Source organism: Phodopus roborovskii, unplaced genomic scaffold (assembly GCF_943737965.1).
Source record: "Phodopus roborovskii unplaced genomic scaffold, PHOROB, whole genome shotgun sequence".
In the NCBI taxonomy this organism is placed as follows: domain Eukaryota; kingdom Metazoa; phylum Chordata; class Mammalia; order Rodentia; family Cricetidae; genus Phodopus; species Phodopus roborovskii.
The window spans coordinates 12,711,202-12,728,814 of record NW_026126413.1 but is presented as its reverse complement, the minus strand read 5'-3'; the positions used below and the strand labels follow the sequence as shown (position 1 = coordinate 12,728,814).

The following is a 17,613-nucleotide window of genomic DNA, read 5'->3' as shown; positions in this document are numbered from 1 at the left end:
AGCTTATGAAAATCTAATATTCCAAAATACTCAAGTTTGTTTTATCATCTGTTTGGTTGCTCTCTCTTTGTCCCAGCAGGTACATGTGATGATCAAGCTTTTAGGGATACTCTGAAGTAGGAGTATGACCTAATTCACTTTCATAGTTGTCCCTGTTGGGTCCAGACCAAGTCAGAGGTATTATGGGGCAGGGCAGTACCAGGAAATCTGGTCCTGTCAGATGGGGTTCACAAACTGGCTCTTATCCCACCAGGCTTGAGGCAGAGTCCAGGCCTACAATCTTGCACCATATGCACCAGGAGCTCTGGAACTCAGCAGTACTTGTTACAATAGCCTCCTGGGTTCTGGGATTATGGCATATACCACCACACTTATATATGGAGAATTTTTTTTTTCTTAAATGTATTAGGGTGTTTAAAATTCTTTGAGTTTGTTTTCAATAAAATTAAATATTGTATGACTTAACTTTTAGCTAATCTTAGGTTATTTTGTCTGAACAGAAAATTAATTTTCATTTAATCTTTTATTTTTACAGAAACAGATATGTTTTTTTTGGCCATCAGCATGGTAGGAACTGACTTTTCTATGATTGGACAACTTTTCCCCCATAGAGCAAGGATAGAAATTAAGGTAAAGTATATATGTAAACAACATTTACTGGTTAGATAGAGTCAAAAAAAATTCCTAAGTTTTTTTTTTTTTTTTTATATATTTTAACTTAATTTGTAGTCATTTGTTCTCTATTATGTTGTGTATAAGACATTTATTCTTATAAGATTTCTCAATTGTAGTATAGTTATATCTCCTGAAATTTTATGGCTTTTAAAATGTATTTGAGGACTACTGATAAGATACTGAAATTAAGAGTTAGTTAATGAAAAGAGAAGGTAGATGTACCAGAATGCTTAGAGTAAGTGTAACTTTATGATTTATACAGTGTCTAGAATGATATGAAAAGTACTTAGTCAATGGTGATGTCACACGCCTTTAATCCACTTGGGAAGCAGAGACAGGTGGATCTCTGAGTTTGAGGCCAGCCTGGTCTATATAGAGAGCTCCAGAACATCCAGGAGTATACAGAGAAGCCCTGTCTGAAAAACAAAAACAAACAAAACAATTCTTATGTCAGTATTGATGCTAAGCTGTGGAGGTCTTATCTATAAGACTTTTCTGTTGTATTACTATTAGCATTTGTCGGAACTGTAGTGATAACCCTATTTGATTTGTTTCCTTTTTTCTCCATTACTCATCTGTTTTCTTTTGAGACAGGGTTTCATTTTGTAACCCAGGCTGGCTTCCAATTTGTGATCCTCCTCACTTAGTCTCCTGATTCATCTTTCTCTAATGGCTTATTAACTTTCAAAAAATCTTTGTCATAAGTCAGATGTGGTGGTGTGTGCTTATAATTCTAGTACCCAAGGGGTGGCAGGAGAATCATGAATTTAAGACCAGCTTTGGCTGCACGAGACCTTGCCCTAAAAGACCACAAATAAACAAACAGAACTCATGAAACAGCTCTGGGGCAATGCCTCAGAGGTAAAGCCCTTGCCTTGTAAGCATGAAAGTCAGAGTTTGATTTCTGAATACCCATGAAGAATGTAAAAGGTAAAATGTGGGGCATGTCTGGAACCCCAAAACTTAAGAGGTAGAGACAGGAAGATTAGGAATTCAGGGTTATCTTTTAGTTGAATAGTGAGCATGAGGCCACAATGGAGTACATTGGTCCTTGTCTTAAAAAAAAAAAAATTACATTTTATGTAATATATATACAGTATATATTAATGAGATAAACTTGGGTTTAAATGTTTGCTTAGTTGTTTCTGTATAGATTTCCCTCTATTACACCTAAAACACTTTGGAATAATAATATTGTAAGACTTTAACTTTAGGAATATTTTAGGTTGGATGAAGTGATTGTTAGCTTAATTGGCTATACATTATCTATTTTTTTGTCGTAGTCAACTTTTTTTTTTTTTTTTTTTTTTTTTTGGCTCCTTTCTCCCCCCCAAGACAGGGTTTCTTTGTGTAGCTTTGTTTTTCTGGCTTTTTAGACAGGGTTTCCTCTGTGTAGCTCGGTTGTCCTGGAACTCACTCTGTAGACCAGGCTGGCCTGTAACTTAAGAGATTCCTGCCTCTGCCTCCAGAGTTTTGGGACTAAAGTCATGCACCGCCATTGCCTGGCTTTAATTTTATCTATTTACCATGTGTATGCTTGTGTGCTATGAATATGTATTTGTATAGGTCCACACATACCCAATGCAAGTAATAGGACCACTCAGTGGGGGTTTTAGTCTATTTACCATGTGTATGCTTGTGTGCTGTGAATATGTATTTGTATAGGTCCACACATACCCAATGCAAGTAATAGGACCACTCAGTGGGGGTTGGGTTTCTCTCCACCTTTGTGTCCATTCTGGATGTTGGACTGAAGCTGTCAAGCTTGGCCCATGATGACTTTCTCTGTACTGTGAAGTCATTGTTATTTCTGCTGCTGATAATAAAGACAGGAGCAAGAAGATTTGTGCGAATCCTTCATCCTCATTACAAAATAAATATACATTATATTTATTTGGAGTGTGTGTTCACACGCTCAGTACCCGAGGGGGCAAGCAGAGGGCATTAATTCTTTGAACTGGAGGTACAGATGGTTGTGAGCCTCCAAGTGGCTGCTAGATATTGAACCCATGTCTTGGAAGAGTAGCCAGTGTCCTTCCCCATTGAGCCGTCTATTCTAGCTATCAATCCTCATTTTTAAGACACCAAAGCTTTAAGTAACTTAGCCTATTGGCAAAAAATACACCATTTAATACAGGATAGTTTGCTTTGTAGAATTTCATAGTAATGCTCACTAATTAGAAATAATTCTTGTTTAATGGCAGAACATTACTATAGATCTTTTTATTGTTAACAGAATAAATTTAAACGTGAAGAAAAAACAAATGGATGGAGAATAGACAAAGCATTCCGTAAGTATTAAAAAATTCCTTCACAAAGAATTATTTGTAGAGGTTAAAAAAGTCTTTGGCTCTAGTGTTTTAGATTCGTCCTTATATTGGCATAAGAATAAGAATGAACGTTTTCCTTTTTTTATTTTTCAAAAAATAAGCTCTTGGTATATGTCCACGCTAGTCTGCAACTTTTGATCCTTTTACCTCAGCCTCCAAGTGCTGGGGTTATAGTTATACATCACTGTGCCTGAGTTGATCTTTTTTTGTTTATTTGTTTGTTTGTTTTTTCTGAATTTATATAGTAATTGATAATGAAAAGTGACTTTTTCAAAGTTATTTTGAATCTATGCATGTATGGATGTGCACAAGGTTTTATATGTGCACAAGGTTTTATATCAGAGGACAACTTAGAGAAGTTTGTCTTTGCCTTGCATCATGTGGCTCTGCACTAATTTTAGGGTGTCAGGCTTGGTAGTATTTTTATAAGCTGACCTGTGTCACTGGCCCCTGAGTGGGTTTTTATTGGAAAGGAACTGTGTTCAAGAGATAGTTCATGGAAAATAGATGGCAATAGTTGATTCCTCTTGTTGTCTGCCAGTCATTAAGTCAACGGCATTGGTTACCTGCTGTGTTCTGGTTGCTCTTAAAGGTGTGTTAATAAGGCAGGTGAGAAAAAACGGTATGGAGAACCCTAAATTTAAATGAGTGGGCATATTGAGAAGCAAATCTCAGGTAGAGATTAAGTTCTTGGAACGACAGAAAAGGAGTTGGTTTCCATGTTTATCTTGATTCTCAGTTGAAGTTCTTTATGAATGGGTCACATTTAAGTTTAGATCTGACTTAAAAGAGCAGCAGGAACCTTTTAGCTTGTAATACTTATTTAAAATTATTATTTCTTTTCTGTTTTTAAGTCTACAGGAGGACTACAAGAGATCTATAAATAAAAACAAACTTAAGTTTAAAATAGTTTTTTAAAAATGTTTTGAAAGGTATATATACTTTTCATGAACAGTTATCAGCATTTCATAATTAATGTATCAGTATTCATTTAACCATGAAATTAGCTGTTGTGCCAAATTTAATTACTTCTAAAAAAAACTAAAAAAATATTCTTTTTGAGATAGGGCTCGCTGTTTAGCTGGAGTTTTCAGTCCATAAAACACATGGACTCTATATTAATTATAAAATTTTTGGCTGATGGCTAGGGCTTCTTATTGGGTAGCTCTGTCTTAATTATTAACCCATACCTATTAATCTAAGTATTCCCACGTGGTCTTATTTTACCAGAGAATGTCCAGACCTGTTACTCCTTTGAGTTCTACAGGGTGTCTCCTTTTGGCGGGCCTTCTCTGCCTACCTTTCCCAGAATTTTCCTTGTCCTGCCTATCTTCCTGCCTCTATTGGCCAAACAGTGTTTTATTCATCAACCAGTAAGAGAAACATATATACAGCAGGATACCTCCATCACCAGGCTAGACTCAAACTCACATAAATCTACCTGTTTCTGCCCCTCAAGTGCTGGAATTAAAGGTGTACATCACTGTGCCTTTCTAATTTTTTAAAAATATATTTTATTTTGTGTATATATGTTGAGTGTCTGCATGTATGTATCTGTGCTATGTGTGTGCTTGGTATCCACAAAGGACAGAAGAGGGTATTGGATTCCTTGGAACTGAAGTTGTTAAGTGATTGTGAGCTGCCATGTGGTTTCTGGGAACTCAACCCGTCCCTCTTCAAGGGCAGCAAGTACTAACATTTCAGCTCCAACTCCCCTCCCCCCACTTTCTTGTAGTCCTGGCTTGCCTGGAACTCAGCTTGTAGGCTAGGCTGGCTTCAAATTAGAGATTCATGTGCAGCTGCCTCTGCCTCCTGAGTTCTGGGATTAAAGGCTTGTGCACCACCATGTCCAGCTCAAAGTAAAATTTCTTAAGTAAAGTTAGCCATAGGACTGATTTTGGGGGAAAATAATTCATATGTGATTTAGAGAATACCCACTGTATATAGCATGTGGACTTATTTTATGGAGTAGACACTGTGGCAGGTGAGTGGGTTTGATGACCAGTGTTAGTGTTGTGTCTTCAGCTGAAAGTATTTCCAGGAATGGCTCCTGAAAGATCTGGAGTACTGTGAATAGAGGGACTTAAACATTTTAAAAATGGAGTATCAGAAAAAGATTCATGAATTTTTTTATTTTTCTTTTTGATTTTTATCCTTTGTAGTAGGAAATTAAAAAATTAAAGAAAAACTCCTTTTGGTTTTTAAAATATTTATATGTACTAATGTGTGTATACATGTATGTTCACCGTGTGTGTGGTGTCTTTGGAGGTCAGAAGAGGGCATTTTATCATTCACAATGGCGTTATGGATGGTTGTGATTCACCATGTGGGTGCTGTGCTGAGAATTGAACCCACATCCTCTGCAGGAGTAATACGTGCTCTAACACTCTGAGCCATCTATCTCTCCAGCTCCCTTTGTGGTTTTGCTTTTATTTGGAAAGGGTCCTACATTTTAACTCCTCTCGAATCAAATCACCTAAAGATTCTTTCTGGATTGCTTGGGTGCTGATTCATTGTTGTGGACAATCAGAACAGATTAGTATTTTAGTATAAACCTCTCTTCCTGAGGCATTCTTGTGAGCTTTCTGTACATTCACCAGAGTCTAGATGTAAAGTTTGTAGATTCATTCCTTTTTTTTTTTTTTTTTACCGGTTGCTCTCTCTGTTATGCGGTTGACAGTGGCAGTATTTCTGATTTCATTGGACTGTTGTGTATTTACTTCCATTTTATAGATGCTTAGAAGAACACACAGTGACGAGGTTGCAGTGAAAAGAGGGCATGTTGTCATCATAGGCATTTGGAGGATGTCTTAGTTATCTTCATTTAAGTTTGGGGGCTGAGAAGTGAACCTAGGTTCTTGTGTCAGCTGATGCATGTGCTCTACCACTGAATTATCTCCTGGTCTATCTTTGCCACTTAAAATAAGTGATAGAATAGTTTACAGTGTAACCTGAATTTTAATAAAGAATATATCCTAGTAACCTGCACCCTAAGTTATGCATGGAATAGTTTCTCAACTCAGAAGACTCTGCTTGCTTTGCGGTGAAGCTTTGCTTTGATAGCCCGAGGACACTGCTGTTTCCATTTGAGTTACCATGGGCATCACACAGTATGCAGTGCTTCGTGATAGATTTCTTTTAGTTTTGAGACTCACCCTTTTGTCCTTCTATTAGGTTGGTGCATAAGTAATTTTGGTGTTTGCACTGTTGAAATTATCATTTGTATTGATTACATTTTTAAATATGGTTATTATGCATCATCTTAATGCATACTTCTCACTTTATGATCTTGTATTACTGACTTATTACCTATTTATACAATGGAAATCACATTAGATAAAAAGCAAATTCAAGGTAGTCTTTCAGATTTTTAAAAGATTTTATTTAAATATGCCTAAATGCATGCCTGTCGGCCCATGGGTGCAGTGCCTACAGCAGAGAGAAGTGGGTGTCAGACTCCCTGGAACTGGAGTTACACATGCTTGTGGACTATCCTGTGGATGCTTGGGATTGGACCCTCAAAGACCATTGCCTTAGTTAGGATTACTATTGCTATGATGAAATGCCATGACCAAAGGTACTTTGGGAGGAAAGGGTGTATTTGGCTTATGCTTCCATATTACTGTTCATCATGGAAGGAAGTCAGAACAGGAATCCAGGGGTAGGAGCTAATGCAGAGGCCATGGAGCTGCTTAATAGCTTGTTCTTCATGGCTTGCTCAGCTTGCTTTCTTATAGAACCCAGGCCCACCAGCCCAGGGCTGGGCTGGGCTCTCCTGTGTCAACCTTGAATTAAGAGCATAGGCTTGCCTACAGCCTGATCTTATGGAGGCATTTTCTTAGTTGAGTCTCCTTATTTTTGAATGACTCTACTTTGTGTCAAGTTGACATAAGACTAGCCACCACAAGCAGTGCTCTTAACTGCTGAGCCAGCTCTCTTGCCTCTTTTGTTTTGTTTTGTGTTTTACTTGAGTTCAAAATGGGTCATGTATGTGGAGAAAATTTGCAACAATAATAGTGCATTTGGTCCAGGAACTGTTAAGGAATATGCTGTCGCAATAATGGTTCAAGAAGGTTTGCAACGAAGAGGAGAGCCTTGAAGGTGAGGAATGTAGCAAACTGAGAAATTGTTGAATATGGTCCTTTTACAACTCAAATGATGCTGTAGAACAAACTCAGTGTAGATCGTTTGGTGGTTATTTTACATTTACAGCAAATTGGAAACATGAAAAAGCTCTATTGAAAAGTCATCATTTTGAACTATTGTCCTGATTCTGCACACAATGTTGTACCATTTCTTTATTAGTCCCTCAAATCCATGAGCTGTGGAGCCAGCATTGGTCAATAGAAAGGGCCTGATTCTCCACAACGCCTAACCTTATATCATACAACCAATGCTTCACAAGTTGAAATCTGAGCAAATTAGGCTACACAGTTGTTGTTTTGAGTCAGGGTCTCACTGTAAACCCTGGGCTGATTTGGAGCTTGTTACATATATGAGGCTGGCCTTGAACTAACTCACAGTGAGTTTCTGTTTTGATTAAGAAAGGTGTGTTTGAACCTGTTTGTAATGACATAAAACTCATGGTCTAAAACAGCAGTTCCTTTTGCACCAACCTAATACTGTAATTTAATTGATTTTTTTGATGCTGGGGCTTAAACCCAGGATCTTGTGTGTGCTATAAGTGCTATGTCACATTTAGCCCTTGTTAAATTGCCTTTTTTGTTTTATAACTTGATGGTGCCATATATTTGTTTATCCATGCTCTGTCTAATAAATAAGTCCATTTGCTTTGCATGTTGTATTACTTTGAAAACTAGAGAGCTCCTCCTTTAAAAAAAAAAGAAATCTAATTTTTTTCCCTTTTTTTAAACAGAGGAAAAACGCCCTTTTGACTTCGATTTTTTTGCTCATTTGCTTCAGAAAGTTCTTGCTGAAGAAGAAAAAAGAAAACAAAAATCTACTAAATGTCAGAGTTCAAAAGAAAAGGCCTCCAAACCCCGGAAAAATGTAAAAGGTATTGATTGTGCAGTTTCATCTAGTGATGAATTTACAGTATTGCCTCTTAGGAAGTGAGAGTTTAGATGTTACTCAGATAGTTATCCCAGTTATCCAGGGCAAGTAGCAGCTCCCTTTTAATTATCTATTTCTCGGTGTGTTACATGTATGTGTGTGTGCGTGCGTATGTGGCCTGATAAGAGATGGCTCAGAGGTTAAGAATGCTTTGTTGCTTTTAAATTAGACTGACATTGGTTCCCAGCACCTGTGTTGGTGTGGCTTACAATCGCCTATAACTGCAGCTTTATGACATTTGATGCCCTCTTCTAGCCTCTCCAGATACCCATGTACTGTGTATACACACTCATATATTTAAAAGGAAAAACAATGTTTCAGTCAGGGATCTAGTTTAGTTCTTGCCAAGGAATGCAGAAGACTGCCTGGATCTGATCCCCAGCACCACAAAACGATACAAAAGATCCTTGGTTCGGGCAGGAGGATCACAAGTTCATGCCTAATTTCAGTTATATAGTATAGTTTGAAGCAACCTGGGATGCATCAGACCTTGTCCCAAAAAGTCAACCAAACAACCCAAAATGATACAAAAGATACAATTCGAGAACTCTTTGTCTTACCTGAAGTTCAAAGCAAATTCTTCAGAATTCCCAGGAATAGCTATCACCAAGCCCTTTCCTATGCACATACTAGTGTGTAATTTTTTTAAAAATAAAAATGTAAGCTCATAGATAATATAAATATTTCTGCCACGGGGAGTTTAGCAATATACTTTGAGTTCATCACATTAATATATACAAGCTTATTTTATTATTGTTGATTGCATGTATGTATCCTTTTTTTGTTGGCGGTGGCAATGTTGGGAGTCAAACCAATGGCTGTGTGTATGCTAAATAGGGTGTGCTTTACCTCTGAGCCATACCCTAGTCTGTACCTGCATGGACTTTTACAGTGTGACATTATAACTGATTTCTTCTTTCCCTCTTTTAGTCTGTCTTCAGGTTTTGCACAAAAGTAGCATGACAGAATATACTTTTGATTATCATCTCCCCTTTCAATAAGATTTCTATAAGTTCATGGATTTATAACAATTTCTCTTGTTTTTAGCAAAAAAGGTAGCTAGCGAAGAAGTGAATGATGATCCAGACGAGTCTGTAAATAGTAACATTTCAGACCCAGAAAGATCTCAGAAAGGTGCTCAGACATTTGCTGAAGAGGAACCACCAACTTCATCAGGGCAGGATTTAGAACAAGCCATGTTAGAGCAAGACCAAAATCAAGAGAGGAGAAGGAGCCAAGATGAAGCTGATAAACAGGAAACAACAAATCCTGTGGGAAATGTCCATGTTGAGTTGAGCCCTCCTGAAGCAGAAACACGCAAGAGTAAGTTTCAAACACATCCTAGCAACCTCTGTTTTACTAAAAGAGACATGTGCAGTAGTGTGAATGACAGATACCATTGTGGATAATAGCCATTCCTAATGCTTGTTAAGTGGTTGTATGCTCAGTACCATGTTCTATCTTGCCATCTTAGTTTTAGTTAAAGAGAAAAAAACATAACTGTAGAAAACAAAAAAAGTGAAGCAAGGAGAATTTTCTCCAGATTGTTTCAGAGATGTATTATTTCTCTTGTAGTCCCATTAATGAATCTGTAATGAATCTCAGCTTTTTATGGTCTGCCTTTATGGATACCTCTGTGAGCCTGTAATAGGTTGTTTAATTTTGAAAGGAGCTAGTAGAACTTGCATTTCTTTTTTTCTTCTTATAGTCTTAGAATGCTTTTTAAACATGCTGTAATTTAAATGTTGCTGGAGAGGAGACTGGGTGTTTCTTAAGAGCTTGCTTTAAGAATACTTAAGGTTGGAGGTGCTGCTCAGCAGCAGCAGAACATGTGCAGGTTCCTGCCTTTACGACCTAGGAGCCCACTCTCCCCAGTGCATGCTCCTCCCAGCTCATGTATTTTTCTTTTTAAAAAAACAAACAAAAACAAAAACAAAAAAAAACAAAACAACCTTCTGAGTCCTGTCAGTGTTGGTCATTTGTACACTGTGTTGGGTAATTCATTGTAGAATAGGTAACCTTACCAGAGGCCACACCCCTTAAAACATGGACTCTCCCTTCCCAGTAGCCATCACCTGCCAGGAGCTCTGCAGCTGAGGGTTAGGGTCTGTTGTGTCCCTCCCCACCCATGCTGGACTTTTGACTGGCTTGATGTTGTCCTTGTAAGTACAGTTAGTTGTTTGGGTTCATAAGTGAGACATCCAGAGGACTGATTTTCTCTCACCAGTTTTCTCAACCTCTGGTTCTTACAAACTTTCTGTCACCTCCTCTGTGATATTCCCCAAGTTTGCGTAGGGGACGCTGGCAGGTTTAGTTGTTCATCTAAAGTAATTAAATTAAATTATTTAAATTAATTAAGACTGAACACTCAACAGTCACTTTTCTGCATTTTGACCATTTCTGAGTCCTTGTATTGACTGTTAACTACAAGAAGAAGCTTCTCTAATAAGGACTGAGAGCTGCACTAATCCTTCGCTGTGAAGATAAATATTTAGAAGGCAGTTGATACTGTGTTTATTTAGCAAAGAAGTAGGTTATCCTCCGGTGGCTTAGAGCATCACTACCCATGGTTTCTGTCCAGGGTCTTCCTGCTCCAGCCTGAGGTTGTGGTAGAATATTATTTGAAGGTGTGTTGTTTTTGTTTATGCCGCATTTGTTTAACTCTGTGAAGCTTTGATTCTAAACATCTGGTGGTCTGATAAAGAGCTGATTGGCCAATATTGAGGCAGAAGAAAGGATAAGTGGGGCTGGCAGGCAGAGAGTATATAAACAGAAGGAGAAATCTGGAAGGGGAGGAACAAAAAGAACAAGGAGATGAGGGTATCAGGGGTCAGCCACCCAGCCAGCTGGAGAAAGAGTGCAGTTAAGGTATACAGCAGTAAGAAAAGGAAAAAGCCCAGAGGCAAAAGGTAGTTGGGACAATTTAAGAAAAGCTGCCAAGAAACAAGCCAAACTAAGGCCAGGTATTCATACCTAATGCTAAGTCTCTGAGTGTGATTTATTTGGGAGTTGGGTGGTGCATCCCCAAAAGGCCAGAGTAGAGAGTAAAAACCTGATAACTACATGAGGCTCCTCCGGTGGCTCTGGCTGTAAAGGGAATCAAGAAGCCGGTGTTCCCAGTGGAGCATTGGCGCCACTGTTGCGCCAGTGGACGTATCCTGTCAGTTCAGTTGCTGTTGCTTGCAGGGTTCATCAGTGGTGAGACTCTTAATGACTTTCCCCTTTAGTAGCCTGTGTATCACCTTCCAGCACTATGAGAGCTAGCTAGCAGTAAGAGAAATCGCTGATAGTTTAATAGATCAGTTCTGGTAGTTGAAGTAAGAGGATTTTTTCCCCTTTTGTGATGGGGTCTGATGTAGCCCACTTTGTACTAGAACTTGCTGTGTGGGCAAGGATAATGTTGAACTCCTGCTTCTCCAGTCTAAGTGCTGGTATTATGCACATTTGCTCTTATATCCTGCTTACAGCTGTCTGGTTTTTGTTGTTGTTTTTGTTTTGAGACAAGGTTTCACTGTGTAGGCCTTGCTGCCTTGGAACTCACTCTGTAGACCAGACTGACCTCAAACTCAAGAGATCTGCCTGCCTCTGTCTCCCAAATGCTGGGATTAAAGGTATGTACCACCATGCCCAGCCTGCACTTGTCTGAGTTATAAGCATTAGACTATTATACTGTAGTTGTTTACCATTACAAGACCTATTACATGTAGAGGCCCCGTGAGATTGCTCAATGGGTAAAGGTGCTTAAGTTTGATCACAGGGATCCTCAAAGAAGAAAACCAACTCCTCTTAGTTACTTTCTGATCTCCACATGGGCACCACACACACACACACACACACACACACACACAGAGAGAGAGAGAGAGAGAGAGAGACAGAGACAGAGAGAGAGAATTAATAAATACATGAACAGTATTTTTAAGAAAATGATTATATATGAAAAGAAAATTGGGTAAAGTGGCTGGTGCCCGTAATCCCAGTATGTAGGTGGTAGAGGTAGGCAGATACAGAAGTTAAAGATTACCCTTTACTACCTAATGAGATTGAGGCTACCCTGTTATGTAAGCCCCTGTCTCAATCAAAAGAAGAAAGACTTTACATGTAAAGGAGAATAGCTTAATTATCTATTGGTTCTAGCTTCTACCATCTAAAATATTGGTGAGGAACTTAAGATGTTGGAACTTAGGTGGTTCCTTCAACATAGGGTTAATAATATTAGTGCCTTTTATTACATGTATTTATTTTGTGTCTGTTTGTGTGCTTGAGATGGCTCAGCAGGGAAAAGACACTTGCCATGCAACCCTGACAACATGGGTTGAATCCCCAAACCCTCAGAGGTGAAAGAGTTGTCTTCTGAACTCTGAATGTATGTGAGGGCTCATGTGAGCACTCATGTACATGCACATACACAAATGATAGTAATAAATGTAATAAAATTTAGGCAGTAAAAGGGCTGGAGAGATGGCTCAGTTATTAAAGGATAAGGCTTAAACAGCAAAACAAAATTTGTTCAAGGAAAAAATTATATCTTGAGAGTTGAGTGGATTAATATTTTGTAGGAAAAAATGTTACATATAAAGTCCTTATGCTTGAAAAGATCGATATCTTTGATAGTTTTTTTTTGGAATAACGTGGTGTTTTATATTCCTAGATACATGTCCTTCTGATGAAAGTGAAGGTGAAAGCAGTAAGGAACAGATACCTTCCTTCCCACAGAACACAGATGACATCGAAGGCTTAGCATCCAATGAAAAGATGGAGATGAGAACTGACTCTGCCCCTTCCACATGGTATTTTCTACCTCTTTACTGGCTTTAACTGGGAGAGGAGTATTGAAGTCTCCAACTGTCATTGTGCTTTTGCACTTCTTTTTCTGTTTGTTTTACTTCATTTATTTATTTTCAAACCCTTTTGTTAGGCTTGTACATTGTTGAATCTTTATTAACTTTAAAAAAACATTCTTTTTATTATTTAATTATGTGTGCATGTATGTGTCTATGTGCATATGTGTACATGAGTGCAGGTGCCCACAGAGGCATTGAATTCCCTTGGACCTGGAATTACAGGTGGCTGTGGCTGCCTGGCATAGTTGATAAGTATTGAACGTGAGTCCTCTCCAGAAGCAGTGTGTATTCTTAACTGCTGAGCTGTTTCCTAGCCTCTTGGTTAATTTTCTTTTTGTAACTTATTGTGTATTATCTTCCTGCTTGGTATGCTAGTGCACACTTAAAATCCCAGCACCGAGGAGGCTGAGGCAGGAAGATCATAAGTTCAAGGTTAGCTTGGGCTATCTAGCAGGTTCCTACTCCCAGAACAAAAAGCACACACACAAACACACCCTCCTGTCATTGCCTCCCAGGTGCTGGGATTACAGTCATGGACTGCACTGATGTTCAAGTTTAATTTCCTGCAAACATATAAAAAGTAGGTGTAGTGTTAGACACTGATAATCCCAGTGTGTAGGAGGCAGAGATGAGATAATTCCCTTGGGCTTGCTCACCAGCCTTCCTAGGCTAATTGTCAAGCCTCAGGTCAATGAGAAACAAGGTGGACAGTTCCTGAGCAAGGTTTCACACAGTACCAACACACACACACACACACACACACACACACACACAATCTTGTAGTGTTATGAAAATTTATTTCTAGGAATTCGTTTCCTTCTGATACATTTTCCCTTCCTTAGTAATGAGCAGAACATCATGCCTCTAGCAAGTGAGTCCTCAGAGTCAAGTGGTGCAGATTTGCCTGTGTCAGAAGTTGTGAGTGCTGCCTCTTGTGAAGTAAATAATGTTGGAAGAATTTGTACAGAAGAAAGGAATGTTGACCTAAAGAATAAGCCATCGTAAGTATTATCTTAGATATTTTATAAAATTATTATAAACATTTTCTTTTTTATTTTTGGGATTAAACCTAGGATATCAAACATACTGGGCACATCTGAGACTGGAAGGCTGAGCTGTAGCTCCAGCTTTTTATAAACTTTGTTTTTAAAGATAGATGTTTAGTATTTTAAAAGACACACACACGTATATATACATGCACACACACATATGCATACACATAGATATTGATGTTCACTGAAAGGGAGTTTATTAGAGTGGCTTATAGGCAGTGGTTCAGCTAGTCCAACAATGGCTGTCTGCCAATGGAAGTTCCTAGCATCCAGTGGTTGTTCAGTTCATGAGGGTGGGTGTCTCAGCTGTTCTTCACTGGGTGCTGGGACCCTGAAGAAGTAGGCTCCAGTGAAGGACTGGACCAGCCAGTGAGAGCAAGCAGGCAAGGAGCAGTGTTTCCTGTTCCATGTCCTTTATATAGGTGTTGTAAAAACGTGTGGCCCAGATTAAAGGCTGCTCCTCTAAAGATCTGGATTAAAGGGCTCTTGCTGTCTCAAAGATCCAGATTAGAGGTGGTCTTCCCACTTCAAATTCTTTAATTAAGAAAAAAAATCCTTCATAGGTATGCCCGGCCCTTGGTTTTAGTTAATCCTTTATTTAGTCAAGTTTACAACCACGAACAGCCATCACAGGCCTACATGGACACTCACATCACTCATGAACATGAGCACACATGCATGTACATCACATGCACATGACGAGAAGAAAGAAACAAAGGCCATTCAGCTCATGAATGCTTATTTTTAGTAAAGCACACCACATTGAAAATCAAAGCTTTGAAATTAATTTTTGGAATAAACTCTGTTTAAACACTAAGAAGTACAAAAGACACAGAGTAAAGTCTTCTCCACTTGTCTTCCTTGTAACGCGTGAGCAGCAGCTTCTTTGGGAGACTTCAAGTATCTTCTGAAACCTAATGTTAGTACACTCATACAGACATTCTGCATGGTCCCCCATACTTTCATGTAGTGCTTCACCATTTGAATGTATCCGAGTTTGTGGTTCTCTACTCATGACCACACGGGTTGTTTTCACAAGCAACACTTTCAGTCTTATGTTTTTACTTCTATGCCAGTTTGAAAGTCTGGTTTTCAGTGAAGGCTTTAAATGGGCTTAAAGGATGTGTGTGTGTGTGTGTTCGTTCGTGTGTGTGTGTGTGTGTGTGTGTGTGTGTGTGTGTGTTCGTTCGTGTGTGTGTTCGTTCGTGTGTGCGGGCCCATGTCAGGGATTGGACTCTAGATGGCAAGTGCCTTAATCCACTGAACTCTCTCTTTAACCCCCAGGTTTTTACTTTATGTTACCTGATTCTTAATTTCTCCCACTTTTTAGGAAATCTTAGATTTATTCAATCTATAGTTTATAAAAAAAAAAAAAAAAGCAGCTTTCTTTTTTTTTTTTTTCTGTCTTCTTTTAAATATTTGTTCGACCTGGAACGTATGACCAGCACAGAGCAAGGGATGAAGTGCACTCTGTTTTGTTAACCAGTTTTCCCACCAGAAGTTAGTTTTGTGTAATGTTTATTTTATTTTTATTGTTTTGCTTTTGGTTTTTTGAGACAGGGTCTTCCTATGCAGTCTTGGCTGTCCTAGAACTTGCTGTGTATTTCAGGCTGGCCTCAAACTTAGAGAGATCCCACTGCCTCTTCCTCCTGAGTGCTGGGTTTAAAGGTGTGTGCCCTCAAACCTAGCATACGGGTTATTTTTAAGAATTCTGTGGTACTCATTTCAACTTTTCTATTTTCAAAGACAATCTTTATTCTAAAATCATATCTGATTTGGAATTTCTATTTTGTTACATTTCCATCCTTATACGTCTTGGTACCACTATACTTCTTAATTACTGATAGTGATAAATTTTTAACATCTAGTAGTAGGTCTTTCAGCTTCCTTCGCTGGGCTGATCTTCAGGGCTTATTTTCCAGCTTTGTCGAGTTTGATTTGAACGTCACTACATGTTGGTTGCAATTCACATAATATCCTTCTTTTCTTTTCTTTCTTCCTTTCTTTCTTTCTTTCTTTTTTTCTTTTTTTTTTTTTTAAAGAGAAACTGAACAAGCAGAAACTGTTAAACCAAAATCAAGAAGTCGACTGCAGAGACCTAAACCTAATCTGTCAAGGGCAGCTGGGAAAAAACCAGTTGTTTCACAAGATAAACAAGGTGAAACGAACAAGAATTCACCTCCAGAAACTTCATCTGAAAAGGTGTGGCCTAAGAAATTGCATGGAAATTAAAGTTATAAAAATATTTTCTAAGTAGTTACAAATAAAATGTTTATCTTGTAATTTCAAACTATTGTTACTGATAGTACAACACAAAAACTTAAAATTAGATTTGTTTTTTTATTAGTCTTTGTTTCAGGTGTTTACTTGAGTGTGGGCTAAACATTTGAAAAGGAATACCAGTGATGATAAATTTGGTGTTTTTGTTTTTTTTTTTTTTTTCTTTTTTTGTGAGGTATTAGGGATTGAACTTAGGCCTTGTTCATGCTAGACACACATTCTACCACTGACCTACATCCCCCAGGTCACTTTTTAAATTGCATAAAATGTTTATTCAAAATGCTTCTTGTATGTTTGATTTCATGTTTATGTTGCATGCATGTGTTTGGGTACATATATGTGCACATATGTGTAGAGGTCAGCTTTTGTGTTGGTTCTCAGTAGCCTTCTACTTTGCTTCTTCCGCTAGGGTTTCTTTTCGATTTGAGGCTTACCAGTTAAGCTAGAATGACTGGCTGATGAGTTCTAGGGTTCTTGTAGGCTCCACCCTCCCAATGCTGGGATTATAGGATTATAAGCACTCCTTCTTTTTAATTATTTCTTTTATGTGTATTGGTGTTTTGTCTGTATGTATGCCTGTGTGAGGATGTCAGATCCTCTTGAACTGGAGTTAGGTAGTTTGAGCAGCCATGTGGGTGCTAGGAATTGAACCCAGGTCCTCTGAATATCAGCCATTGCTCTTAACTGCTTAGCCCTCCCTCCAGCCCCAGAAGCACCCTTCTTACTGAGTTATCTCTCTGGCCCCCGGGATTTTTGTTTTTGTTGTTGTTTGTTTTTCATTAATAAATAAAGTAATTTTGTAAATAGGGCTTTGTAGTTTTCGAGTCGGGTCTCTCACTCTTACTTTGTAGTCCTGGTTGGCCTGTAAATCATTATGTAGACCAGGAACTTGGAAAGATCCACCTGCTTCTTTCTCCTGGTGTTGGAATTAAAGGGGATGTGCCACCATACATGACAGATAGGACTCTCTAATGAAAAAAACTTTCTGTTAGTTTTGCAGATTAGGCTCAGGTCATTATGTTTGGTGGCATTAAGTTTAAGCATTGCTTCATTTTTGGAAAACATGTTAACAGTGTAGGCCATTTATACAATGTTGTGGTGAACAGTCTAGTATTTCCATGTTTTTCAATTACTTTTGTTAAATTAAAAACAAAATACCTAGCATGTGGGGGGTTGGACTGGGTCAGAGGATGGCTTGGCAAGGAGTTGGTTTTCTCTTTCCATTATGTGGGTCTTAGAGATGAAAATTAGGCTGTAAGTATTAGTGGCAAGCATCTTTTCCTTTGAACCCCTCAATTATTTTCTCTGTGTATACCAGGCTAGCCTTAAACCCAGAAAGATCTGCCTGTGTCTGCCTCCCTC

At 38.4% G+C, this 17,613-nt stretch overlaps 1 protein-coding gene across 1 annotated transcript in view; it reads left to right on the top strand.

The window, feature by feature from the left end:
* Positions 1 to 17,613, top strand: part of Bdp1 (B double prime 1, subunit of RNA polymerase III transcription initiation factor IIIB) — an 85,974-nt gene that overhangs the window by 14,380 nt on the left and 53,981 nt on the right. The window contains exons 7-13 of the mRNA XM_051182837.1: positions 536 to 630; positions 2,912 to 2,966; positions 7,882 to 8,022; positions 9,126 to 9,401; positions 12,727 to 12,865; positions 13,762 to 13,920; positions 16,014 to 16,173. Of these exons, the coding sequence (XP_051038794.1) occupies positions 536 to 630; positions 2,912 to 2,966; positions 7,882 to 8,022; positions 9,126 to 9,401; positions 12,727 to 12,865; positions 13,762 to 13,920; positions 16,014 to 16,173 (1,025 nt within the window). The remainder of the gene's footprint in view (positions 1 to 535; positions 631 to 2,911; positions 2,967 to 7,881; positions 8,023 to 9,125; positions 9,402 to 12,726; positions 12,866 to 13,761; positions 13,921 to 16,013; positions 16,174 to 17,613) is intronic.